General features: G+C 40.8%; 1 protein-coding gene across 4 annotated transcripts in view; it reads left to right on the top strand.

The window, feature by feature from the left end:
* The window catches only part of prrc2a (proline-rich coiled-coil 2A), a 124252-nt gene that overhangs the window by 18575 nt on the left and 78680 nt on the right, over positions 1-26997 (top strand). For all 4 annotated transcript variants that reach the window (XM_041212504.1, XM_041212503.1, XM_041212505.1 and 1 more), the window contains exons 2-6: positions 7034-7210; positions 14296-14473; positions 21458-21578; positions 23810-23882; positions 25995-26138. In XM_041212504.1, the coding sequence (XP_041068438.1) occupies positions 7096-7210; positions 14296-14473; positions 21458-21578; positions 23810-23882; positions 25995-26138 (631 nt within the window). In that variant the 5' untranslated portion in view covers positions 7034-7095. The remainder of the gene's footprint in view (positions 1-7033; positions 7211-14295; positions 14474-21457; positions 21579-23809; positions 23883-25994; positions 26139-26997) is intronic.

Below are 26997 nucleotides of genomic sequence, written 5' to 3'. Positions count from 1 at the left end.
CTGATGTGATATAATAAAGTAAAAGCGAAATACCGTGAATGCTGGAAATCTAGAACAAAAGTACCTGGAAAAACTCAGCAGGTCTGACAGCATCTGCAGAGAGGGATACAGTTGATGTTTCAGGTCCGTATGACCCTTCATCAGAGTTAAAAAAAAATATAGAAATATAGAGAGAATTTATGTTGGGATCCTTCTAAACAGCCTGGAAGATCTCAACAAATCTTGATACAATTTAACACGCACCCTCTGTTTAAATGGACATGATCATCACTGTGTATTTTGTGAACTGATTCCCTTGTTGGGCCAATTTACTCTCAACCCATTAACCACTTGCCTTATCAGTCACTAGGAAAACGTGTGCTGCAACAGAGGCTTCCTCAGTACAGCTTTTTGATTATTTTAATGCCTAATCTTAACAGATGGCACTTGTTTGGTGAAGCTTGAATTGTTTATCATAGCCCCAAAGATGAAATTTCCATTACAAGAGCTCAGAACTACACTTCCTTAATATATCCATAACTTGGAACGCCTGATGACTTGTTTCAGAAGGACACAGAGATGGTACTGAGTTATAACAAGTAATAGAGGCAGACATAGGCCATACAGTCCATTCTGTATGGATCTAGTAAGATTGTGGCTAATATTTGACCTGAGTTCCACCATTTTCCTGGCCTATCTCCATATCCCTCAGTTCCCTTTAGTATCCAAAAATCTATTTCCATCTTAAATTTGTTCAATGATTGAGCGTTTGCAGCCCTTTGAGGATGCAAATAAATAAGCACATAGGCAAAGTGCACGAAGTTGGTTCAGAACCATGTACCAGCATGAGTCACTCAGAATTAGGTGGAGAGGAAACCAAATATATATCCACAGTGTTGTTTTTAACCACGATCTCTGTTAATGGGGTGATGTTTTTCATTTGTGTGCATGTGGAAATATTTAATGTAATCATTGGAAGATTACCAGGACTTTAAAATTAATTATTCAAAAATAACACCTCACCATACATATTATATCAGACAGAAATGATGTCATCTGTAGGTTACATTTCTCGATACAGGCCTGGTAGGACACTTTGATAGATCTTTCCACAATGGTAAGGTTCCTGTCAATAAAGGGAACTTTGAATTCAGCGATTCCTTGACATTATCTGGGTAATGCTGTGACATTCTACTTTGCTGTCTCCAATAGATGGCTTCTATTTACAGCCTCCAAATTTATATAGGTATCCTTGGTGTTATTTAAGTTTTCATCTTTTCTGTTTATTATAATAATACCTGACACCAAGGAAAAGAGCTGCCTAACTCGCCAGTTACAACCTGCAATCCTTCTGTCCTTACTGTACTCATCAAACTGCCTGGCACTAACTCACTAAGGCACTGGCAAAATCTAGTGTCAAAAGCAATCCCAATTCAACTGCTGCTTAGCCCTGGCCACATTGCTCCTGAGGACCTGGGACTATGTTGCCCCTAAGGGCAACATTGGGAGCACTGTAGGACTCGTCACCAAGATGCGTGCATGTTCCACAATTGTGTAGCTTTGTAACATTTGACCTTTGCATACACTAGGTTGTCACTTGACTGAAGCAACACAAGCTTGTGCTGCAGTTGAGGGGAGGAGAGCATTGTGTGGTGGAGGAACGAGCCACTAATGCAACTTGATGAGTGGCTTCTCCAAGGCCAGAATTTTCTTGCTGGGTCTGTGGTACTGATTTAAATGCTTACTGGTTTAAGAGCATCAGGAGCAGGCAGTATGCACCCTCAAGCCTTTGGGCACCATTCAATAAAATCATGGCTGATTTAGCTCATATGCACTTTCTTACCATATCCCTTGATTCTATTTGTGTCCAAAAATATGTTGATCTCGGTCTTGAATATACTTGGTAGCTGAGTACCGATAGCTCTCTAGGGGAGAGAATTCCAAGATTCTCAATCCTCTGAATGAAGAAATTTCTCCTTATTTTAGTCCTGAATGACCAAAGTCTCTGACACTTCATTCCAAACTCTCCAGTCAGGAAAGTCGGCCTCATCTACCCTGTTAAACATACTAATGTTTATTTAAAGGAATTGCAAAATAAAATTAGAAGAAAGTACTGAGGATACTGGAAATCAGAAATGAAAACAAAATGCTAGAAAAATGCAACTGGTCTGACAGCATCTATGGAGATACTTCGAGTCCAAAATTACTACTCTTCGGAACTGTTTGGGAACAGAAGTTAAAGATGCCCATCGTGCTGGTGGCTCTTGCTCCAATTAAACTGAAGTGGCGTCAGCAGCAGCACAGAAAAATGACAAACTCTAACAGCCTTCTCACTGAACATTTTTTAAAAAATTAATGTGGTACAGTAAGTGTAAATGCAGCAAACAGCATTCCTCATCCTTAATTGTCTTGTGGTCTTAAATTGGGCCTTTTTTAAACTGAAAGTGCCATAAGAATTAACTTTAATTATGAATCTGTTATTTCAGAAACTTTGAATTATCATTGTTAAAAGTGATCCAGAATTGGGCTGATTCACTCTGTAATGGAATACAGTACAGCTGCTTGGAATATGATAGCCCCATTGGGAACTTGGGAGAGTTTCAGAGCAGCACCTTTGTATGGGATTAACCACAAGTTTGCCAGCCAGTTCAGTTTTTAACAGTAGTGCATCAGTTGTCAAAGATGATCCCGTGTATTAAAGATAATGAGTTCTAGCATGACGCTTGGGTATCTGTGTAGCTGCTGCAGGTACATTTTGAGACTGTGATTTCGAAAGTGAAGTTCCTTCTTACCACATTGTGATAAGTAATAGGGTTGCCCTGGGTTGGAGGGGGAGAAGAGGGATTTCTCTTTTGGATGGGATGACGGAGGAGAGTCCAGTTTGGACACGGTACCAGCAGCTTTGCAATGTGGTCCTTTTAGCATTTATACTCTGATCCGGTTCAGTGATTAGAGAAGAGGTCCCACCCTGAAAGCTCTCAATAGATGTTGCCTTGTTCATATTGTCCATATCTCAGGAATGTGTTTTTTTTTTGTTTTAATGCTCTAACTCACTTGATGGCTAATACTGGGGGATTAAAGTGGAAAAATACATAACCTACCTTCACCTCGAGGGCAAGATTAACCGATCACCAAAGAATGTCTAAATTATTTTGGACCAGGCAGCAGATTCTCTAAGTTTTTTGACTGTGGTCAGCTGCCTCAAGGATTTTTCTTCCTCGTCAAGATTGAATTGGGCAACTTTTTGAGGTTGTCAAATTAGAGCTGGTAAAAATCACTAAGCCTCTGCAAGTGAAAGTGCCCAGCACCCAAGGTGCATAAATTTAAAAGAAAAAATTCTTGATAAAGCAATTGTCTTTGCAGTTCACTCATGTATATTAGTTCATCATGACTGTGATTCTGAGGGATTCTGTTCTACCTGAACCAACTGCATGCCACACTGTGAATGTCAAGCCTTCCATAACCACAAAAGGGAGAGCTGCTTCCAGAGACTGTGATCCACCTAAAGATTTTACTACACTTGGGAAATGCAGCAGTTAGCAGAGATACAGTTTTTCCCCCTGTTAGTTGGCCTTTTGTAGTGTACAGTAACTAGACTGTGCTGTTATCTTTCTACATTTCAACAGAGTCAAGTTACACATGACAATACAGGTGTTTTCCATAGCATGAGGGCTACTGGGCATTATTGCAAAGCAGTTTCTTGAAATGGTTGTCAACCAACACACCAATTTATCAAGCTGCTTGTGTATGATATGGTGATTATAAGCATCTGCCTGCAGTCAAGTTAACAGTTATTTTATTTTACTTTTGTACAAGTGATCATCTGATTATGAACATAGTTCATGTCCTAAAGAGTTTGAGATTTTTTAAAAATGGTTTCAGTATTTGAAGAGGATGTGTAATTATTTTTGTGCCGGTGGGATTCAACTACGATTTGAGGTATGACTGGTATTTTAGATTCTTACAACTTGACACCTTGAAACTTGTATGTCATCAGAGGGCTGAGTGCAAATACATATTTTTTAAAATTTTAATTAAAGCATCCCCCCCCCCCCCCCCCCCCCCCGCGCCCCACATAATTATTCCTGCAAATACAGACTTGTATTCATTATCATTGCTCTCATGTTTACAAATAATTCATTGTTTACATGGTGCTTTGGAAATGCATTAATGTTTATTTAAGCAATTGTGCCCATAGGATCTAACTATGTAAATGAGCAGTTACTCATGATGGAAGGAGAATGTTGGCCAGAACGAAAGAATGGCCTGCTATTCCTTGAATTCGTACCACAATATCTCAAGCATCCATTGGAAACACTGAAATAGTTTTGTCTAAACATTTCAGCTGAAAGATAGCATCTTTGACAGTGCCGGATTTCCACTGTGCTGTTCTGAAATGTCATTTTTAGATTATTAAAAGGCTCCTGGAATGAGGCTGTAATTCTCAACACTTAGAAGCCAGAGTGCTGTTGGTTTTTATTCCTTCCAAATAAGGCTCATTCTGATTTGAATTAGTTAGCAAAAATTGTCCTTTTGTTTACCAGGATATATGTATCTATCAAGAGGCAAATAAAGACCAAAAATGTAAAAGCAAAACACTACAGCTATTGGAATAAAAATAGAAAATTGCTGAAAAAACTCAGCAGGTCTGACAGCATCTGTGAGAGAGAAACAAGAGTTAACGTTTCGAGTCTCTGTGACTCTTCCTCAGAGCTAAAGAGAAGTAGTAATGTGATGAAATTTATGCTGTTTAAGGCGGAGTGGGGCAGGTGAAGCTGGATAGAAGGCCAAAAGAAGGTGGGGGCAAAGGAGAGATTGATAAAGATGTCAGGAACTAAAGAACAAAGGGAGTGTCGATGGTAGTGGTAAGAGCTAAAGGAAGTGCTGATAGTGACATAAAGGTAAGAAAGCAGAACATGTTAGTAGAACAAGGATAAGCACTCTGTGAAAGGACAGCATGGAACAAGTAACAGATGGCCCTTTTGAGGGTGGGGGGAGGGAGGAGTTGGGGGAGAAAAGGATGGAAAAAGTGATAAGGGGATAAAACAATGAATGAAAATTAAGTGGATAAAAAATAAATAACATTTTAAAAGGGATTGAAAAAGGATGAAGATAGAGGAGAGAGTCCATAGTTTGAAGTAGTTGAACTCAATGTTAAGTCTGGAAGGCTATAAAGTGCCTAACTAGAAGATGAGGTGCTGTTCCTCCAGTTTGCGTTGAGCTTACTGGAACGTTGGGACACTGGAAGACAAAAATGTTTGCCCTAGGGAAATGTCTAAGGTATAAAAACATGACAACTGTTTGGCAGCCCTTTTTATAATGAGCTGTTTGACCCTCTGGTGGCTTTGGGCAGATATTGGAACAGTATTTTCTGCAAGTGACAATTTGTGCCACTTCTACACACACCCAGCAAGGAGCATCTGCAAAACAAATTATGAAGGTTCAATTTGTGTCATGACTGATCTCATCTGGACAAATGGTAGGGATGCTACTGTTGGGTTTTGTCGCTAGATTAGGAAGTTTTACAGGCTGAGATTTCTTAATCAGGATCCAGACACCCCTGCTGAATCACAGAACATACACCCAAAGTAAGTCATTTAAGTGACAAAATGGTCCATAGCTAAGTGTGTTTTGGATTGTATGTAAACATTAATGTCAGTTCAGGGTCTATGAACATACTTCCCAAATTGTTCATTATTTCCGACAAGTCAAGTGGTCAGTCAATTCTCATACCTTCTGTCAGCAAGGATTTTATTTTTCCCCAAACACATGAACATCTGAAAAGAATGATATATTCTAATTAAGGTGACAATATATATTATCAGTTTCCATTAACGTGTTGTGCCTTCTGAAGAGGAAAAGAAATTGACATTAGACTTAGTCTCTTCTATAAAGAGGTAGGAACTCAGTCGTCGACTAGAGTTGCAGAGGATCTTTGAAGCCGTGATCTTGCTCTTGGCAGTCACAGAAGCAATGTGAAGTGAAGGGGTGTGTCTGCTGAGAAGGCTGTGTGTGAGGGCACTCTGAGGCTTGCAAGGATTCAAGTAAATTTCATTCCCAGGATACCTGTTGTGAAGCCTGTCAACTGACCTGCTTATGTTGTAAATAGTATTTAATAAATTCATGTGGCATGGGAGTTGTAACACTCAGGCACTCCAGTGCACCTTGACTTGATGAGAAAACCTTTATTAAATGTGGACTTTGTGTAGAAACGTTTGGTTTTCTCGTATTGCATTACAGAGTAATGTTTAGCAGAGTAAAGCATCAAGAATTGTACTGAATTTTCCTGTAAAATGAAATTTCAGTACTGGGGAGAACTTAAATGTATGGTGCTATAAAATATGAGAACACATCTTATCCTGGAGAATAACTGGATAGGTGGGCTGACTGACCCCCTTTTCTAATTTCCATGTTGTCATCGCTGGTTAATGTGACAATTGGAGATTGAAGTGTCAGTTTTATTATTAAACATGGGACTTGTAAATTGGCATCATGAAACTAATACGGCTTTAGCCATTGGTAACGAAGCTCTCTCGGTTGTTCATGATGGGCTGAATGGCACGCCCACCTCTTGTGGGCTGTAGCCATTCTGTTATCTTCAGTGTATTGTCTGTCTCCTCTTTCTTTCTTTCCCCAGTGTTAGTCTTTGCCAAAGGTTACCAAATGGTTGCTTGTGCATGAGGCTCAAGTGTCAGTAGACTGTATAACCAAAGAGCAAGGTTGGTGGTAGTTTGGTGGCCAGCTCTAATCCATGTTTGCTGGCAGGAATCATTGGACAGTGATCAGCGGTCCTGGCTGGTTTGTTTTCTTTTTTCCTTTCCTATAACTCAAGCAGCTGTAATCCTAGTTATCCTTTACTGCCCAGCTGGCTGAAATCAGGTAACTCGACACAGTCTTGGAATTTAACCTAGTATCCTCCCAATAAGTACAACTCCTTACCACACTCGCTTTAAGCACTGCCCTGTTGCTTTGCCTAACTGAATACTGTTGAAGAGTGAATGTTTACAGCCAATGTCCTGGCAGCAGATCTGAATATAACTCTTTTCTCCTTTAGCAAGGAGGCACGTTTCAAGGGGTGCCTAAAGGAACCACCGTACTCAATGACCTTCCAGCGAGATGTCAGATCGTTTGGGGCAAACTGCAAAGGGAAAGGATGGAAAAACCAAGTACTCGTCGCTCAACCTGTTTGATACTTACAAAGGAAAGTCCTTAGAAACCCAGAAACCCACAGGTAACACAAGACGGAGATTACTGTGCAATTCTAATGAAACCTGTATGGACTTGTTCTTGCCCACCTTTTGTGTTCATATTTACTTCTGGCACAGTGAGATCAAACCATCCACCTGGTTAATATAGTGTTGTCAGTAGATTTATTTCAAATATTGGTGTTGTACTCTATGGAGAGATGCTGAAGATGCTGTTCATAGAGTGTCTTGCAGCAGAACCAAATCCTGACCCCATCCAATGCCTACACACTCACTGTCAGCAGAGAGATCACTTGGCTTGACTGACTTTTTTTATCCTCCCCAGCTCTCAGCCAGTCGTGATGTAGATGTTAGCCTAACAACTAAATATCACATTTTATATAGATGCTTTAACATAATAAAATTCCCAAAGGGTTTCACAGGACTGTTGCCTAACAAATTTTGACATTGAGCCAGGTAAGGAGATATTAGTACGTATGACCAAAAGCTTGGTGTAAGAGGTAGGTTTTAAGGAGCATCTTAAAAGAAGAGGGAAAGGGAGAGGTTTAGGATAAGATTCCAAAGCTTGGGGCCCAGACAGCTGAAGGCACCTAATAACATCAGCTAATTTGATCCATAATAGAAAATTAAGCCTGACACCTTTTTTGTTCTGTATGCCACATGATGTCTTGCTCATCTGTGGATCCACGTCAGTGTCTATCATTGCACGATTCCTCATTGCTACCCAGATCCTCTCATTCTTTGCAGGCATATTCTGTGTTTGAGACCAGTTGGTACCTTGTTGTGAGCTGATACTAATCATAAGCTGAGAGTGAGGATAATTCAAATGGTGCCACAAGTGAAAAATGGAGGACAGTTGTCAGTAGCATTTTAGCTCGGTGTAAATCTGGGTGTTGAACTTTTCAGTGCGTACTTTTAAATTGTTAGAAACATGGTGCAAAATCTATAATTTAGTTACACTTTCAAATATGGGCTGTGCCTGAGAGAACACTTTTGAACTGTCATGCAAAGTTAAAATTCTGGTGAGAATAAGCCATAGTATAGCAGAAAAGTGTGTATTGGCACATCTTCAAAATGTATTGGGTTTTCCTTCGTATGCTGATAATGCACTAAATAAGCTGGGTGGAGACTCTGAAGAAAATTAACCAGACTGCATATTGCAAATGGCTTTTTAAAAGAAAAAAAATCATCTGCTGAATGGTGTGTCACAGGGTGAAGTGCACACCACAGCATTGCTATCGAATGTATCCAAGTTTTCAATCTCTACTGCTGCTATCAATCCCTGTTATTATTATTATTGGCTTTTTTCCCCCAGAGTAAATTAACTTCCTTAATACATCATGGCATTGATTCATGCTGGAGTATGCTTCTACTTTGTTGATGCCCTGCCCCACCTTGCCCTAGTAACCATGCTTAGTAGAGCATGTGGCTGAGCAGAGCCCTGTCCTCACCTGACATCAACACACAAGAGGCTCATTTTCCAACAAAGTATTGAATCGGCATCAGAAGCAGGAGCCTTGCCAGTTTTTTTATTTCCCTTTCTCCTCATTTTCTAAAACCAGGGCATTGCAGCCAATTGTGGCACTGTACCAGAGACCATGGATTGGTGCTGCAATCTTCCTAGCTCAGTTTCCCATTGTGCAGTAAGTACATTGTTGGCATTGCAAGAGCCATTATGTCTACAAGCCTTACTGTAGTTCTAGTAATAGTCTGGCTTCATAACATTATCCTTACATTTTGCTTTTTTTCCCCTCAACTTAATGTTGCCTTCCTGCCCAACCAGTTGAAATCTGTTTTCCTACATGACAATAACAACAGTGACTGTAGTTCAACAACAAAAATTAATTGACTGTGAAGCCCTTTTGGGCTGTGCTGATGTGAAGGATGCAATATAATTGTAAGTTTCTTGCTTAAATAGTGGACCCTGATCTTTTTCACTTTTCATGCACCATGGGGGCCACCTGCTGTAAATAGTATCTGTGGGGTCCAGTTTATTTTACTTTGAATATTTTTTCTTTGGCTCCATTCTGCAAGGTGCCTTTCACTTATCGTGGGTAGCTCCAGTTTTTAAAAAAAGTGAACTACGAAACCAAGCAATTATAGACCTGTTAGTCTAAAATCAGTTGTGGGGAAGTTATAGGAACCTATAATTAAGGACAAAGTGTCTGAACACTCAGTGAAATTTGAGCTGTATTAAGAGCCAACATGGATTTGTAAAGGGTAGGTGATGTATCGGTATAATGAACTGAGTTAAATTTTTTGAGGTAGTAATTTAAGAAGAAGGCAGAGGAAAGTCTATTATTCGAGTTTATGGACCTCCTGGAAGCATTTAATAAGGTCCACACGAGACTGTTGACTAAAATTAAACCTTATGGTGTTCAAAGCAAGTTAATGAGGTGGTTAGGAGATTGTCTTCGACTGCCTAACCAGAGTAGGAATAATGAGTATGCCCTGGAAGCGACTAGTCTCATCCCATAGGGATGTCTGTTAGGGCCTCGACTATCTAATATAGTTATTAATGACTTGGGTTGCACAATGGTGAACCAAATAGTCAAGTTTTCCAATGACACAAAGATTGGAGGCATAGTAAGTAATGTAGTCAGGAGCATAGAGTGAAGAAAACCGGCAGGTGAATTTCAATGCTGGCAAGTGAGAGGTCATCCATTTTGACCCAGTATGATTGATCAGCGTTTTTTTAAATGATGGAAAGCTAGAATAATGGAGATTCACAGAGATTTGGGAGTCCATGTATACATTTGCTAGAATGTATTGGTCAGGTGCAAAAAGAGAATCAAAGTAACTGCTGAAATATTAGCATTTATAAGTAGAGGATTAGAACATAATGGACAGAAGTTGTTGATTCTCTGGGTATAGAAAGTTAGGTGGTCATTGATTGAAAATTAGGATTTTGAAAAAGAATTGATGAAGATGATAGAGGAAAAGCTCTTTGCTCAGACTGGGCAAGTCTAGTGCAAGCGGACATAAGCAACAGGCCATTTGGGGAGAAGTTAGGAAACACTTCTCCACACCAAGGGTGATAACACTGTGGAGCTCTTACTCACCAAAAGCAGAAGATGCCAGCTCAATTAATTTTAAATCTCAAGGTTAATGGCCATTACCTAACTGAATGGAGGAACCTGCTCAAGGGGCTGAATGGCCTTGCTGGTCTTTATGGAGTCTCGCTTGTAGAAGGCCCAAATTCCCCTGTTGCTCCCCCTCACTGCTTTAGGTTTCTCTTTGCTTCCTCTCTCTCCTTCCCTGCTTCCCCACCCCCCAGATATTGTGGCACTGACTGCTGTTGACAACTTGATATGCAAAAGAATTGAATTAAGCTCATGTGGACCTGGCACACCTATAATATGTTATAGAGCACATTGTAGTTCAGAGTTTCTCCATTGGTGCAACTGCCCCAACCTTTCTGGTTACATTCAATGCTAACAAAGACACTGAATTTATACAGTTTGGCAATATTTGTTGAGCCACACATTGTTGTGATGGCATATTGAGCTGCAGGTTGGCTGCTGAGTTGGCTTTCTTACTGCAGTAGATACCAGTTGTAAATGTGGAGCAAAGGCACGGCAATTAAAGTGGGAAGTTGGCAACTCTCAGTGGAGAACAACAATGCAGAAGACTTAGAGGGTCAGCTGCTACTTCTGTAGGGATAGGCGAAAATATAAATACCTTTTTTAAAGTATGAATAGTCCTGCTGGTTGTGTTGGTAATTGCTTTGCCTTGTATGGCATGGAGTAAATCCGATCAATAGATGTCTAATTTGGTATCCAGCCTGTGTTGTGCTGATCTCGGCTGGTGCTGGAAATGGCCTCGGCCTATTCAAAATTAGCCGCTGTACCAGCTTCTGATTGATTACATAGATCCCTGCTATTTTTTTTCAATGCTTTTAGCATCAACTGTTTCCAAAATGGAGGATTTCTAACTGATGGAGCCAAACACCATTAACTTTTAAAGAAATCTACAGTTGGTGTATGTTAATTTGGGGCGATTGTGAGCCTGGAAAAAAAAACAATCGTTTTGGAATTGGAATCAGAGAATGATTACAACACAGGAAGTAGCCATTTCGTCTGAGTCTGTGCCGGCTCTCTGCAAGACCATCTCAGCTTGCCCACTCACTGCCCTTTCCCCATAGTCCTACAAATCTTTGCCCTTCAGGTGCTTATCAGTTTCTCTAATCTGCCGCCCACCTTTTCAGGCAGTGTATTCCTGTCCTAACCACTTGCTGCGTATTTGGTACCGTTGGTTCGTGAAGAAAAATTCCTTTTGGTGCCTAGTTGAGGTATTTAACTGCTGGAAAGTGGGATATTTTTCCACTTGAGGCATGAAGTAGTCTCAGATTGGCTGGCAGTGCAGTCAGGTGTAGAGTGGGGCCCACTTCTCCAATAACGTACCACATCACTTGCTGCACCAAGATGGGCTTCTGTATTTTCCACACTGGCTTTTGTCTTGAGTAAAGTCAGTTCAGTTCAGTATTGTAATTTGCTACAATGAATAACGCATTAAAGTTGAAACTATCCAAAACTTATTCCATATTGGGTCACTTGTATCCAGCAGGCATAGACACCTTTCACCACTTAATTGTGGCCTGAACTGCAACCCAGAGCTGGAGATGTGTTTTAACTGGTATTAACTTGACGCTCCATCAGGGCTCTTTTCTGGATGAGGTAGCCCAGGATGCTTTTGGGCACTTCCACTTGTGGGGTGCTCAAAAGTTGCTGGGACAGAGGTGGTCTGGCCAAGGCTTGGTGGGTGATTTAAAACAAAATGTTTAGAATTGGGCCATTACCACCCGATAATTTATTTTATTCTGAATTATTTTCCTGTGACCTGCCATATAATTGAACAGTTTCTGATTAAGACTATTTTGCAGTGAGATAGATGTCTGCTCTTCATTGGGAAGCCCTTTTCTATTCTTTATCTATTGCACATGTCTGCATAGTTACTGATTTGTTAATGGTGCTGTTAATTTGTAGCCCTTAAGTAATTCATTTTACCCAATTGGAGGTGCTTGAATTTGATGGCAGAAAATAGCAAGTGCCTGGTACTGTGTCCCGGTCTATAATGCTCTCGGCCATCTGTTTTAAAGCTCGCACTAGATCTAGTTTTAAATTGATGTTTATAAGCTATTTTCTCCTCCTTCATTTTATGAATCTTCTACTTCAGACAAGCTGTATTGAAATATAGAGATTCCACTGCTCCCCTTAAACTTGTGCACAGCAAGCTCCTACAAACAGCAATGTGATAATGACCCAATAATCTGTTTTTTATGTTGGGGGGGGGGGCGCATAAATATTGGCCAGCACACCAGGGATAATTCTCCTGCTTTTCTTCAAAGTAGTACCATTGGATCTTTTACATCCGACTGAGGGGGCAGACTTGGCCTCAGTCTAAAGTCTTGTCCAAAATACAGCCCTCCCTCGGTACTTGACCTTGATTTTTGTGCTGAAGTCCTGGCGTGGAACTTGAAGCCAGAAGCTTGTGTTCAGGTGAGAATGTGACCAACTGCGCCATGGCTGAGACAATCCTGAATGGTTTGAAAGGTTCATTTCCCCCTACCTGTTGAAATTAGCATTCAGCTCCATTCCGTTCTACATGTGTGCTTACACAATTGCCACTTCACATGCAATCAATTTTTTTTGAAGTGAAGTAGTTTAGAGGATGAAAGTCGTGATAGATGTGCTACTTAATTGAAATCTTCCTTTTAATCTGATCTACGTGCAGGTGCATTGAGGCTGGAAAGGTGCATGAATGTGAATGGACACTCAGATCAACTGGGTTATTAGTTTCTTGTGTTGCTCATGACTCTGCAACCAGATTAAACCTAAAATCATTGCCAAGATTTGCCTTTGATTTTTTTTTCTACTTGGCCTGCATTAGTTTCAAGGGCAGTTACAGATAGGCAACAAATGCTGGCTTTGCCAGTGAGGCTCACATCCCATGAAGGAATTTTTTTTTTTTAATTCGAGGGGTTTGGTGGCTTTGCGATTTGTGTGCTTCTAATATTTTAACCATTACTCAGTTTGATCTTTTGTGTTGTTCTGCACCTCAAACGTTTTCAGTACATGTCAGTTTAAATTGGCTATGGAAAATCCTGGGTGCAAAAATGTATTTTGGGTCAAAGCAGTTCCTTCACCACCATTCTAGGCTTTTTGAGGGCTTTCACCAAATAATTTATCCAATTATTTGCTCCTCACTCAAAGATTGTAGCTGTTGCTTGTGTCTAAGCTGTCTTCCACATGTGGCAGGTAAATTTGTGGGGTTTTTTGTACTCATTCATGGGATGTGGGCATCGCTGGCTAGGCCAGCATTTATTCTCCATCCCTAAAGAGTCAACCACATTGCTGTGGGTCTGGAGTCACATTTAGACCAGACCAGGTAAGGACAGCAGATTTCTTTCCCTAAAGGACATTGGTGAACCAGATGGGTTTTTATGACATTCAGCAATGGTTTTATGGTCATCAGACTTCTAATTCTAGATTTTTAAATTGAACTCAAATTTCAGCATCCGCCATGGTGGGATTTGAATCCAGGTCCCCAGAGCATTACCCTGGGTCTCTGGATTACCCATCCTGTGACAATACCACTACACCACCACTTCCCCTATTCTTGAGTCTGTATAGGAGTCATTGGATTCGGATCCAAAGTGGAAATCCTAGAGAAGGTTGCTTTGAAAGCAGCCAGCTAACTCAGAATGCTGAGATTAGTTAACTTAAACCCAGTAGCATCTGCTACTGAGACAACAGAGGAAATAACTGAGTATTTTTAAAATTAATAAGGAAGCAAAAGGATTTTGAGTTCTTTGTAATTCCCATTTTAAAAGGAATGCCATTGGTCAGACTACCACATTTTTTTTGTTTGGATGTACTTGCGATTAACTAGTTGAGTAAAGGTGGAGCCCATATGGCACGGCTGTGTTTTAGTAGTTCAAGCTGGAGCCTATTTGTGTAGATTAGCATTCTATGCAGGCCTGAACTTTTGTAGTAATTTTCATTTTCCCAGAGCAATTGTATGTTCTCTCACTATTTCCACTGCAATATTTCCTCTGCATGGCAGCTATGAGTTTGCTTACATTTTCTCTTTTTTCTCTCCTATTTGCCAGTCACCACACGTCATGGATTGCAGAGTCTCGGTAAAGTTGCCGCAGCTCGGCGCATGCCACCCCCTGCAAATTTGCCAAGTTTAAAAGCGGAAAATAAAGGCAATGACCCCAATATTTCTTTAGTACCAAAAGACGGAACAGGATGGGCAAGCAAGCAAGAATCGCAAGACCAAAAGAGGTAAGTGTATTGACTGCATGCGTGGCCCTTGAACCTTGGGGGCTGGAGGCTGTGCTGTGTTCTTGTTTTCGTGATGCTAATAATGCACTTTTGTTGACATTCTGTAGCCACAGTTTCCGGTACTTTCTAAGTCTTCAAATTATGTTGGAATCTTGCCATCAGCTATCACCTTTTGTGCAGACAGTGACCAAGGATGGGAGCAGATGATGGAACAGGAAAAGAGGCTATCTTTATTTGATCAAGCCTACTCTCAATCTTATCACCATATCTCTCATTTCCTTCTCTCTGCCTAAAGGTATCTAATTGTCTGTAATGTACTGTCTGTTTCAGTGGCCTCTCTGGTTTACTTTCTCCTCTGAGCAATTAGTTTTGGGGAATCCATTTGTTGTCACACATGCTCCTGGCTTATTAATTTTTAATTTGGGTTTCCTAATACATGATCCCTTTGACATAGTGAATGATTTGCTTGCATTAGTTCTCTTCATAATGTTGAAGGCTTCAGTTGCATGTATTTCAAGTCTAGATATTTTTGACTTAAAACCTGTTTCATTTTTACATTTTCCCTCAGCCCATTCATTTTCATGAGCCTTTATCTCTGTCTGTTTCTGCTTATGTTTCTAATTAGTCCTGATTTCTTGTTTTAAAATGAGCAGTTGTCAAGACCCAGAGTAAGACTTGTTGAATTCAATTTCAATTCTGTTTAAACTTACGAATAGCAAATTTGGGACTGACAGCGTGCAATGCTTCTCCAACAGTAATTAGCATATGAAATGGGCTCCTGGAGAAAGCTTTGGAGGTGAAAAAACCCTGGAATCACTTTTTTAAAAAAAAGACTAATGAATGCTGCAGTGGGAAACTTTTGCATCCATTCTGGACGGATGAGCTCAGCCGGGCTGCATTGCCATCCTCATCCATAATTATGATCTTTTTAAATAAGAATTCACTTGGTACTTAGAAATTCCTCTGTGCTATTGTAACGGTTTGCTTTAAATGTTCCAGTAATATTTTTCTCCATACTATTTTTGCAGTCAGTAATCCACATATTTTGAACAGATCCATTAAAATAGCAAAAAAAACTTAATGTACTCAACACATCCATTTAAAATTAACACTTGAGAAATTGTTGCCCCTTAATAGCTGTCAGTACCGTTCTTTAATTGCTCGTGTTTAATTCCCAAGTTAAGACTTTTCGAGTTCTCTTATAGTTTTATGTTAGCAGTATGCCATCGGTGGTACACATGTCATGCTCCTGACGTGTACTACACGAAACAATATAAAGGTGCAAATTCTGAGTATCAAATCCTATCAGACCAAATTCTGCTGATCCTGTGAGCTGCTACCTAATCTAGGATGCTACTTAAAAGTAACAGCACTGTTCATTTGCAAGTTTCTGCTTTACCACTTTTTTTTAATTGAACTAAAATTCCAGCTGTACTTTAACCCTCACTACACCCCTGCCCCCCCACCACCACCAAATTGATTGTAAACTCAGAATATTGAGGGCATTCCAGAAGTCTACTTGGGCAGCTTTGGCCACTTTCTCAGAGCAGATTTCTGTACATCAGCATGGATTGGCAAGTATCTGTTCAGATTTTTTTTTCTCGCTGCTCTAGAATTCTAGTAGGGTTTTAAGGATTAAATTGTATTACATGTGATGTGGCCATTTGCTCCTTGCAGCTCTTTAAAATTTTGTTCAAGTCAATAATCTAATTTTCTTGGTGGAAAATGCCTGTTGTCATCTTCGGGGGGAAAAAAACGCTTTTGCAAACAAGAGTCCCTACTGGTGTTGAAAACAATTATGCACTAATAGGGCAAGCAATTTGGGTTACCTGTTGTGCGTAGACAGCAAATCCTCCCAGTATGTTGAGATTTGCTGCTCATTGTTGCAGTGTGCCCAAAACACAGGCCACAGACCTCACCTTTTATACCATTTGCCATCTCTACTCCCTTTGGTCTGACATGCTAGCAAATGGAGCAATAGAAAGGAAATAAAGTTTTTTTTATTTTTAAATAAAAACTTTGTAACCCTCTTTAAAATAAGGTCCAGTGTTTCTGTTGCAGCCAGAATTGAATTGCACCCAGTTGCGCCTGATGTAATAGATTTCCACAAGGCCTTCAATAAGGTGCCCCATAATAGATCAGTGAATAAGGTTAGAGAATGTCAGGGGACAGGTATCAGAATGGACTGATAGTTGGTGGGAGTAAAAAGTAGTTATCCAGAGTGGCAGAAGCTGGGAAGCGGTTTTCCACAAGGACCATTGTCAGGACCCACTGCTGTTAACAATTTACATTTAACTATGTAGACTTCAGAATCAAAAGTACAATTTCTGAATTTGAAAATGATACCAAACTGCGAGGGGTAGTCAAATATGAGGGGGTCTGCAACAAATTACAGGAAGGCATGAATAAACTTGCAGAATAGGCAAATAATTGGCAAATGGAGTTCACACACAAATGTGAGGTGTGTTTTGGTAGGAAGCATGAGAGGTCACTTATTATTTGGAAGGTGCAAGTCTAGGTTGACCAATCACGAAATGTTGCATCACCAGTATGTTCAACTTCCCTACTTTTCAATTCTATGTTGAACTATGATTAGACCACAATTGGAGTACTATGTACAGTTCTAGTCACCATATTATACAAAGGATATAGAAACAATGGAGAGGGTGAAGAGAAGATTTGCAATGATGCTACCAGAAATGTGTGGGTATACATATCAGGAAGGAGTGATTGGCCAGGTCTCTTTATTCTTGGAAAAAAGAAGGCTGAGGGGGTGACCTAATAAAGATCTTTAAAATTATGAAAGATTTTGAAAGAGTGGGTACAGAAAAAATGTTTTTCATGGTAGGAAGAGTATAACTAGAGGCTAACAATACAAGATAGTCACCAAGAAATCCAATTGGGAATTCAGAAGAAACTTTTTTTACAAAGTGTGGTTAAAATGTGGAACTGACTATCATGGAAGTGTCTGAAGGAAATAGTGTAGATGCGTTTAAGAGGAAACTAGACAAGCATATAAAGGAGAAGAGAATAGAGGCTTGCAATGATACATTTAGATGGAGAAAGATGGCGGAGGCTGGAATGGAGTGCTGGAGTCCTGTTTGTGTGCTGCATGCCTTATGTACATACGTATATCCATTTTCAGGTGTAGGCTGAGAAGATTGGAAGTTCTGTTACCTCACTTCTTTTCCTTTATGTATAGTTGGGCTAATTAGCCTAAAGTTTATTGACCAATTTTGAGCATTCTGTTTGTATCAGAGCATCCTATTGGTGAAAAGGGCAGGCAAAAATCACCTCATGTAGCCAGTGCTAAATATTTATTAGCTTTCCATTCAGGGCTGTGTTTTTTCTCTCTTTGTGTGCCCCACAATCCATAGTTCATGGCTGATTTGTGCAGTTCAATTTATTTTTACTGCAAAACCTGTAGCACTGGCTTTGCTCATGGGGGAAGTGCTAGCACGAGCAGATGTGGACATAAAACTGCAGCTGTGAATGCAATGGTTTAATCTTCTCTCACTGCTGCAGCGGCTGAGGTTTTCTGGTTTCTTCATATATTAATCGGTGGCATAACTGAATTCAGTCTTTTTTTTTGAATTGATGGAGTCGGAAGAAAGATACTTGTTTTATATTTAAAATGTTTTCACCAACTGTTTTCTATTGTCAGTCCTCCTTCTGTTTTAACGGTAATATGAGGGTCACAGGGCTTATTCACACTCTTTCCTCCCTGCACCCTCCTTTTGAAATAGAGTCCCTTCAAACTGAATTGATTTTTTTAAGGCCTCACTCGAGCTCTCCTGAGTTGTCATTACCTACAACAAGGCTCCTAAGCCCCAAACTTGGCATTGCCTTGCTAGTAATGGACTAGCCTCATAGACTCATGACAATACAGAAGAAGTTACTCAGCCCATTGAGTCCATGATGGCTCCTGGTAGAACAATCCAATCAGTCCCATTTCCCCTGCTCTACCATGTAACCCTGCAAGTTTATTTCCTTCAAGTGCTCATCCAGTTTCCTTTTCAAATTATTCATTTCTCTGCCTCCACCATTCTCATAGGCAGCAATTTCCAAGACATTGCCACTTGCTGAGGTTTTTTAAAAATGTTCTTTGTTGCATCGCTACTCCCGTCTCTTCTCTTTTCTAACCCCCCCCCCCCCCCCCCCAAAACCAAACATCTTTTGCCCAAAAACTTAAATCTGTTGCCCCCCCCCCCCCCCCCCCCCCCCAAACCACCCAGCCTGAGTACCATCAGCTTCAGTGTCTTCCATGATGGTGATCCTGGCATCAAAATCAAATATCACATGGACAGGTAATTGTTCAACCTGAAATGACTCCAGGCAAAGATCTAGGTTTCCAATGACATAACTTTGCGACCTCCTGTTTGCTGATGACAGTGCACTTTAAAGTGGTACATGTGATGTAGCATCGACGTGTTCTCCAACACATCCTAACAACTTCGTTCTTATGATCAGCACAAAGAAAAGTGAAGTAATGTACCAGCCCGCTCCAGAAAAACCCTATCCCAAGCCTCAGGGTTTTAGTCCATGACCAGAACCTGTCGTCAGTGGATAAGTTCGCTTATCTTGGCAGCACACACTCTCAAACTGTCTATATTGGCAATGAGACACATGCAAGAATTGCCAAAGCAAGTGTAGCCTTTGACAGACTTCAAACATCAATCTGGGAATGAAGTGGAGTAAGTCTGCCTACCAAACTGAAAAGTCTATAGAGAATAGGCCTGTCCACTCTGCTCTACGCATGCGAGACTTGGCTGCCTTAGGAAACTTCTGAAGATCAGGTGGCAGGATAAAATACAATCAATATATAACTAGATTCTTACCTGAGCTGGCATGCCAAGCATCCATGCTATATTGAGACAGTTGCAACTGAGTTGGGCTGGTTATGTAGCCAGAATGCCTGACACCAGCTTACGAAAACAAATCTTCTATGGCGAGCTTGAGTCTGGGATACGATGTCATAGTAGTCAAAGAAAGTGTCACATGGATGTTCCAAAGGCTTCACTTAGAGCAGTTTTGATATCGACTTTGAGCCCTGGGAGAAAGTTGCTCAGGATCACTGAACCTGGAGAAACCAAGTAAAGATATGGCGTAGCCTCAAAAGCAAGCTTGTTCTCAGAGAAAATGCAAGCAGGCAAAATCTAAAGTCCAAATTCATCATCTGTGGTATCCTGTCCTCTTTGCAGCAGAATCTCTGGGTGCAGGTCAGTCTTAGCAGGCAGCTTCATGCCCACTGAAACCCTACCAAACACTGCAGATGATGAATATGTTTGACTTTTGAAGTGAAGTTGACCCAAGAGAAGGGCCATTCTATTACAATATTCTCTGTCTACCTATTTCATTTTCCTCCTCATTTCCCCACCTCATTATAGAATTTGACTTGGCTCCTGCTTGAAGAATTCACCTTTTGTGCATCACAATATTCCCTATCTCCCTTGTTACCCAAGGAGCTTTGGCTTTAGTTCCCCAACTATTTTTTTGGCCTTATTGGAATGTACTTAGCCTCTTGCTGAAAAATCCCGTTGTTTAAGGATCAAGTTTTTTTCCTATCAATCTTTGGTTCCGTTTTCCCCTAGCCAGATCCATTTTCATCCCATTGAAGTTATCCCTCTTCCAATTTAGATGTTTTATTTTGGATTTTTCCTTCTCCATTGCTCATCTAAACCTTATACTACATTTGATCACTCCTGCCCAAGTATTCCCTCACAGACACTTGGTTCACTTGACCCACCTCATTTTCTCAGCATCAGGTCCAGAAATGCTTCCCCTCAAGTTGGACTGAAAACATATTGGTCAAGGAAATTCTGATGAACATATTTCATAAATTCCTCTTCCTCCTTTTTTTCTTTACTCTACATTATCCCAACTGATATTTGGGTAATTAAATTCACCAATATCACCACTTTGTAGTTCTTGCCCATTTCTGATTTCACTGCAGATTTGCTCCCCTAGCTGCCTCATTATTTGGAGGTCCATGGAATAGCTCCAGTCATGTGATCATACCTTTCTTGCTTCTCAACTCCAACCAAATGGATTCTGTCTTTGCCCCTTGTGGCATTCTCTTTCCAGCACTACAGTGTCAGATTAATTCACCACGTTCTGCTTTTCCATACCTGCATTCTAAATCTGTTTTTGTATCCCTTAGTTGTTCTTAGTCTGCTTCTACCAAATGTAATACTACTTTCTTTGCTAGCACTATCCAACACACTCTCCTTTTTAAGTACCTTATTTCCCTCTCCTGTATGCTGGTACCCATCCCTTCAATAATTAAAGTTGCACACTAGTGAACTACCCTGCAAGGGCATTGACCCCAGTCCTGTTGAGGTGCAACCTGCCCCTGAATTGATCCCAATGTCTCAAGAATCTGAAGCCCTCTCTCCTGCACCATGCTTGAAACCATGAATTGATCCTCCCTATCTTTCTAGTCTAGTCAGCCCAGTGCTAAACTAATCCGGAGATTTCTACCTTGGAGGCCCTACTTTTTAAATTCCTCCCTAGCTCCTGAAAACTTGACTGTAGGACCTCCAGTACATGCTGTCTCAGTCGTTGGTACTGACATGTACCAGAATTTCTGGCTTATTCCCTTTTCCCCTGAATATTCTGCCCTGTCTGTGATAGCCTTTACCCTGGCAACAGAGAGGCTACTTACCATGCGGTACTCGCAATGAAGGTTGCAGAAATGTCTTTCTTTCCACCCAACTATGGTATCCCCTCTGACAACTGCATTTCTACTCTTATATTCCATCCTGTGCAGTTCCTTAGCCATTGGTGCCATGGTCTGGATTGCAGTGTCCAGTGCTAACAACTAGTTTGAGTGGCATCTTTTCCATTCTTGGCAGCTAGCTATACTAGCCTTGGATACTCCTTTTAATAGTGTGTATTCTTTCTCTCCTTCCGGTATAATTTTGAATGATAAAGTGGGTAAAAACTTGTGTTCAGCATTTCCAGGTTGTTCTTTGTTGTTTTCAGTACCGATGCATCAACAGCTCAGCAGCCGGAATCGCAGCTGCCGCCGGCTTCACAGACGTCTGGCTCCAGTCAGCCGAAACGTCCAGCAGCAGCAACAGCAGTGGTAGCAGCTCCACAGGAGGTAGGTATTGCATGTAGTTCGCGTTTGCTTGTGTGGGCATCTAGCATTGATTCATGGCTGGTGTTGAAATGTGCCAACGACATATTTAGTTTACCGTTTCTGGTTAATAAAGTATAGATGGTCTCTTTCCCACCCCCCTCAACAAAATGATGAGGTTTCTCAGCTTGTAGATCAGGTGATTATGTGTTCAAACCCTTAACCAGGATTTGAGCTCAGCCTAGACTGACACACTGGTGTGTGGAGGGGGTGGCATCCTCTGGATGAGATATTGAAATGAGGCTTTTTCTGCCTCTGAGTGGTCAGAGGTCCGTAGGAATTTCTGGCCAATATTTGGCATCAGGGCCAACTGAGATGCATTCAAGGGAAATGAGGCTGGAAATTGTAGAGGTGCTGGCCATATCTTCCTTAGACTTGAGGGTGGTGCCAGGGAACTAGAGAATTTGCTAATGTTACACCCTTGATCAAAAAAGGGGTGTAAAGATAGGGCCAGTAACTACAGCCCAGTCTGTTTAACCTCAGTGGTGGGGAAGCACTGAGGTTAGAAACGCTAATTCAGGACAAAATTAATAGTTACATGGGAAAATGTTGACTAATTAAGGCAGCACGGATTTGTTAAGGGCAAATTGTGTTTAGCTGACGTGCTAGAGTTTTTTGATAAGGTTACAGAGAGGGTTGATGAAGGTAATGCTATTGATGTGGTGTGAAATGGTGCAGAGAGACAATATAAAATGAAGGGTACAATTCTAAAGTGGGTGCAGGAGCAGTGGCTGGGTATATATGTACATAAATTATTGATGGTGGCAGGACAGGTTGACAGTGGTTAATAAAGCTTACAGGATCCTGGGCTTTAGAACTGGGGACATAGAGTACAAAAGCAAGGACGTTATGTTAAACCTGTATAAAACAGTGGTTAGACCTCAACTGGAATATTGCATCCAGTTCTGGGGGCCATCCTTTAGGAAGGATGTGAAGTATTATATTGTATCCAGAAAACATTCACGAGAATGAAGTTCCTCATCCCTGGAACCAGTTACATAGAAAGATTGGAGAGATGGGCTGTTCTCCTTGGAGGTTGAGGGGAGATTTGATGTATTCAAAATAAGGGGTCTGGTCAGAGTAGATGGGGAGAACCAGTGTCCATTGGTGGAAGGATCAAGAACAAGTGGGCATAGATTTAAGGTAATTGGCAAAAGAAGAAATGCTGCCATGAGGAAAATCTTTTTCGTAGTGAGTGGTTAGGATATAGAATGCACTGCTCAAGAGTGTGGTGGAGGAGGGGATCAATTGAGGCTTTCGAAAGGGAAATAGATCATTGTCTGAAAAGAAAAATTTGCAAGGCTACAGGGCAAAGGCAGGGGGGGTGGCACTGGATGAATTGCTCCTTTGGAGAGTCAGCACAGATACAATGGGCCAAATGGCCATATTCTGTGCTGTAACTTTTTCTATCATTCTAGGATATTTCAATCTTATAAAGGAAACAGATTAGCTAGTCTTTTACCTCATGTCTCTTGTGCAACATTGCTGATAGAAATACTTCTGCATTTGCCTAGATAACAATCACTGGCCCCTCCTTGCCTCTTAAGAATCGCATGCTCTCTTTGTGGAAAATGCAGAGATTTTCAAGGATGATTCTAGGGATGAGAGATTTTGGAGCAGAGGGGAGATTCAATAGGGTTAATAGAGAAACTGTTTCCACTAGTGAGAGGATCAATAACTAGAGCATGCAGATTTAATGTAATTGCCAAAAGAGTCAGGGGGAGATAAGAATTTTGTTTATAGTGAGTTATGATGACCTAGAATTCACTGGCAGTAGATTCAATAGGAACCTTCAAAACAGACTTGGATATTTCCTGAAAAAGGAGAAATAAATTGCAGGGGAACAGGAGGAAAAATGGTGGGTTGGGACTGATTGGATGAAGAGCTGGTACTGGTAGGATGGGCTGAATGGGCTCCCTCTATGCTGTAAAATTCCCCAAACAGACTATGTGCATCTTTGTGTCCCCAACCCCTGCCGCCACCACAACACTTTGTGGCTGCATCCCTGGCTATCTGCTGAATTGTTTCTGCAGCCTGTGAACAAGTACAAGTAATCAGTTTGTCAACTCCAACCCAGGTTGAAGGTATACTTGTGAAATTTGAGTAACTACATTGTTGTTTTAAAAAACCTAAACACAAAATTGTGTTGGAGGTTAAGTAAATAGCCATAATTTTTTCTTCTCTATTAATTGCAGGCCACCCCTTCAGCACAAAGCGGAGCAAAATCCTGGGCACAGGCGAGTGTTACACATGGTGCACAAGGAGATGGTGAGTTTAAATCAACCTGCCAAAATACTGCTTATTAGCTGAGTGATTCATAACTGTGATGGTGACGGTCCTACAGGTCTGCTGTACATCTATGCAGTGTTAAATGTTTCAGTTTTCCACTGATGGTGCTTCTCATTGAGAATTGAAGATTTCACTTCAATAACCCAGTTCGAAGTTAGATGACATCTGATTTCGACCAAGTTCCTTGGTTCAGAGATAGCAGCAGACATTGTTGGCATTGAGGCACATCCATATACTGCACTGAGAGAGGCCCTTTGGCAATTGCATCCATTTTCACCTCATTACCTTCTTTTGTTGAGTCATAGGCAGGTTTTCTGTGACAGGCCTTTGCCCACTTATAAATAGGGTAAGACTTGAAGCTTATGTCAGGATAATTGAGAGACAGATCATGTCGAACTTTTCAGTCTCCACTGAGGTAATTAAACCAGGTCCTTTTAATCGATGAAGGGATGTTTTCTGAGCATAGAATTCTCAAACGACATACTGGGAATGGAACACTTGCCAATTTGGTTCTTCCCAGGTCAGGCACAGAACAGTGAAAAATGCAGAGCAAAACTCTTGCTTTCTGCCCATACTATGTGTCTATCAGCTTCATGAGATCATCTCCTGTTGTGCCGCTTTCCCATTATCCTTGGCCACTTTTGAGCAAGGTAGAAAACTAGTACTGATTTTGTCAGATGGCTATGAAGCTATGCCTTAGAGGTAAACAGTCAAAGCCACTGTGCTGCCCAATCCAAGAACTGAGATTGTTTAAGCCAATTTGTGTATCTTATTATTTCTTTTAAGCTAGAAATAATAACACTGAAATTATCTGATCAGAGATACTATTGTGATGTCAATGTTGTGACCTGATTGGCTGATTTTATTATAGTGGCTATGTTGCCTGGTGTACAGGTGGGTACTTTTTTTTTAAATAACTACTTTCACAATCAAATAAATATAGTTCCTTCAGACTTGTTCAGAAAGAATATCTATTAGTAAAGTTTGATCCCATGTTGTTATGCATGCTTATTTTAAAAGAATCATCTTGGGTCTAATCTGAAGATTGCTAGCACATCTAATATTAAGATCTGACCCCCACATTGAGATTGCATGTTCATAATAAAGTCATCTAGCTCTAGTTCAGATCGATGAAACTTAAATACTGCTTTGAGGCCTTGTCTTACTCTGCTTCAGTCGGTTGGGATTTGGAACTGGTATTTGCATTGGCTCAGACTGTCGTTTTACTTGTAACGTGTCCACTTAGCTCATTCTCCCCTGGCTTTGAAGGTTGTGGGTTGAGGCCCTACATCAGAATTTGCATGGATAATCTGGCTGACACTGCAACATACTTGAGGACTGTTATACTGTTTGGGGTGTCATCCTTCAGAAGATGTGCAAGCCAGGGTTTGCGACCTTGTTATTCTTGGGTAGTTGAAGGTTCCCTGACACTTTTTTAAATAACTACTTTCGCAATCAAATAAATATAGTTCCTTCAGACTTGTTCAGAAAGAATATCTATTAGTAAAGTTTGATCCCATGTTGTTATGCATGCTTATTTTAAAAGAATCATCTTGGGTCTAATCTGAAGATTGCTAGCACATCTAATATTAAGATCTGAGCGAAGTGTTTTTCTGGTATCTTGGGCAATATTCGATCCTCAACCAAGTAGAAAGCAAAAGGTTAATTGCTTGCATCAATGCTGTTTGTGGAAAGTTGCTGGTGTAGCAAGGCATTTGGATGTATTTATCAGTCATACAGGAACGTGCTGCTTGAAAGGGAGGTGGAAGTAGATTCAGTAGTAATTTTCAAAGAGGAGTTGGGTAAATACTTGAAGTGGGGGGGAGGGTAAGAAAACTATAGGATTCTAGGGGAAGAATGGGCAAGTGGGAATGTTTGGATGTCTCTACTCAAGAGCCGGAGCAGGCCTGATGAGCCAAATAGCTGCCACCTGTGCTATGTCGTTCTATGATGCTCTGAAAGAAATCATTGTGTGGGGTGCTTTGAAACCTCTCTGCTTGAAAGGGTCTATGTAAATGCTTGTCTGCTGAAATGGGGATCTCTACTTGTTTTTGGATGAAATGATTTTTAGTGAAATCCTCTTGTGTTTAGGTGGAAAGGGATCAAACCAACAGTCGCCATTCTCTCGCGAGGAATTTCCAACCCTGCAAGCGGCTGGAGATCAGGACAAAGTTGGCAGAGAAAGGGACATTGCAGATCAGTCGTATGGGCCCGGACCAAGCCTCCGCCCTCAAAGTAAGTCTCTTGCCTCCAGTGGTTTGCAGTTGCTGTAGTTTTTTTATTTGAGGTATGGCCAAAGTGTGAGATTTCATGCTGTGATTACAGGAGAACTCCAAACATTTTTTTAAAAAACTAGTTGGTCGTGTGGAATCAAAGCATAGTTTTCTCTAGGGAAGTGGATCTTTTGTTGAATTGCTTATAGTGTGTGAGATGATGTGGTTTGGAAAAGCAACCAAAGCTGCTAGGAGTCCTCCAGTTCCTTTCCCTGGTAGCCATTGTTTTGTGAGTGACCCTTAAAGCTGAGTTTTGGCAGGCTGTTCTACTACAGAGCAGCAGTCCAGTTCAATCCTCTCCATGTATGATTCATATAACCTGTACTTTATAGAAAGGTTTGCTGGTTATGTTGGGAAGAACTTCATGTAAAGGTCAGCTGAAATCTGAGGCATTCCCCCTCCAAAGCTATAGACACTAAGGATCAATTGAAAATTTCAAAACTGATGTTAGTTGAGGATATTATGGGTTGCAGAACCAAGACAGGAAAATTGTTAAGATGCAGATCCAACTGAATGATGGAACAGGCATGAGGGACTGAATGCCCTACTCCTGTTTCTATATTACTGGTGAGGAACGAGAATGTGGATTTGATTTTTTTTTGTTTCGCGCACCCATTCCAACAAACTTAACAATACTCCTCCCAGGGGGTGCTCAAACAACTGCAGTATCTGTATGGATATCCTGTTTGAGATTGTCAAACTACACATAGACTGGGGCAGAAAGATGGTTCTAAAATAAAGGTGCTGTTTAGGTTTTTGCCACAAGTTCCCAACAAGGTTTTTTTAATTTGCCTTTTGGGATGTGGGTGACAATGGTAATG

This window comes from Carcharodon carcharias, chromosome 19 (genome assembly GCF_017639515.1).
Source record: "Carcharodon carcharias isolate sCarCar2 chromosome 19, sCarCar2.pri, whole genome shotgun sequence".
NCBI classification, from domain to species: Eukaryota; Metazoa; Chordata; class Chondrichthyes; order Lamniformes; family Lamnidae; genus Carcharodon; species Carcharodon carcharias.
This window is presented reverse-complemented; position numbering and strand designations above follow the sequence as displayed.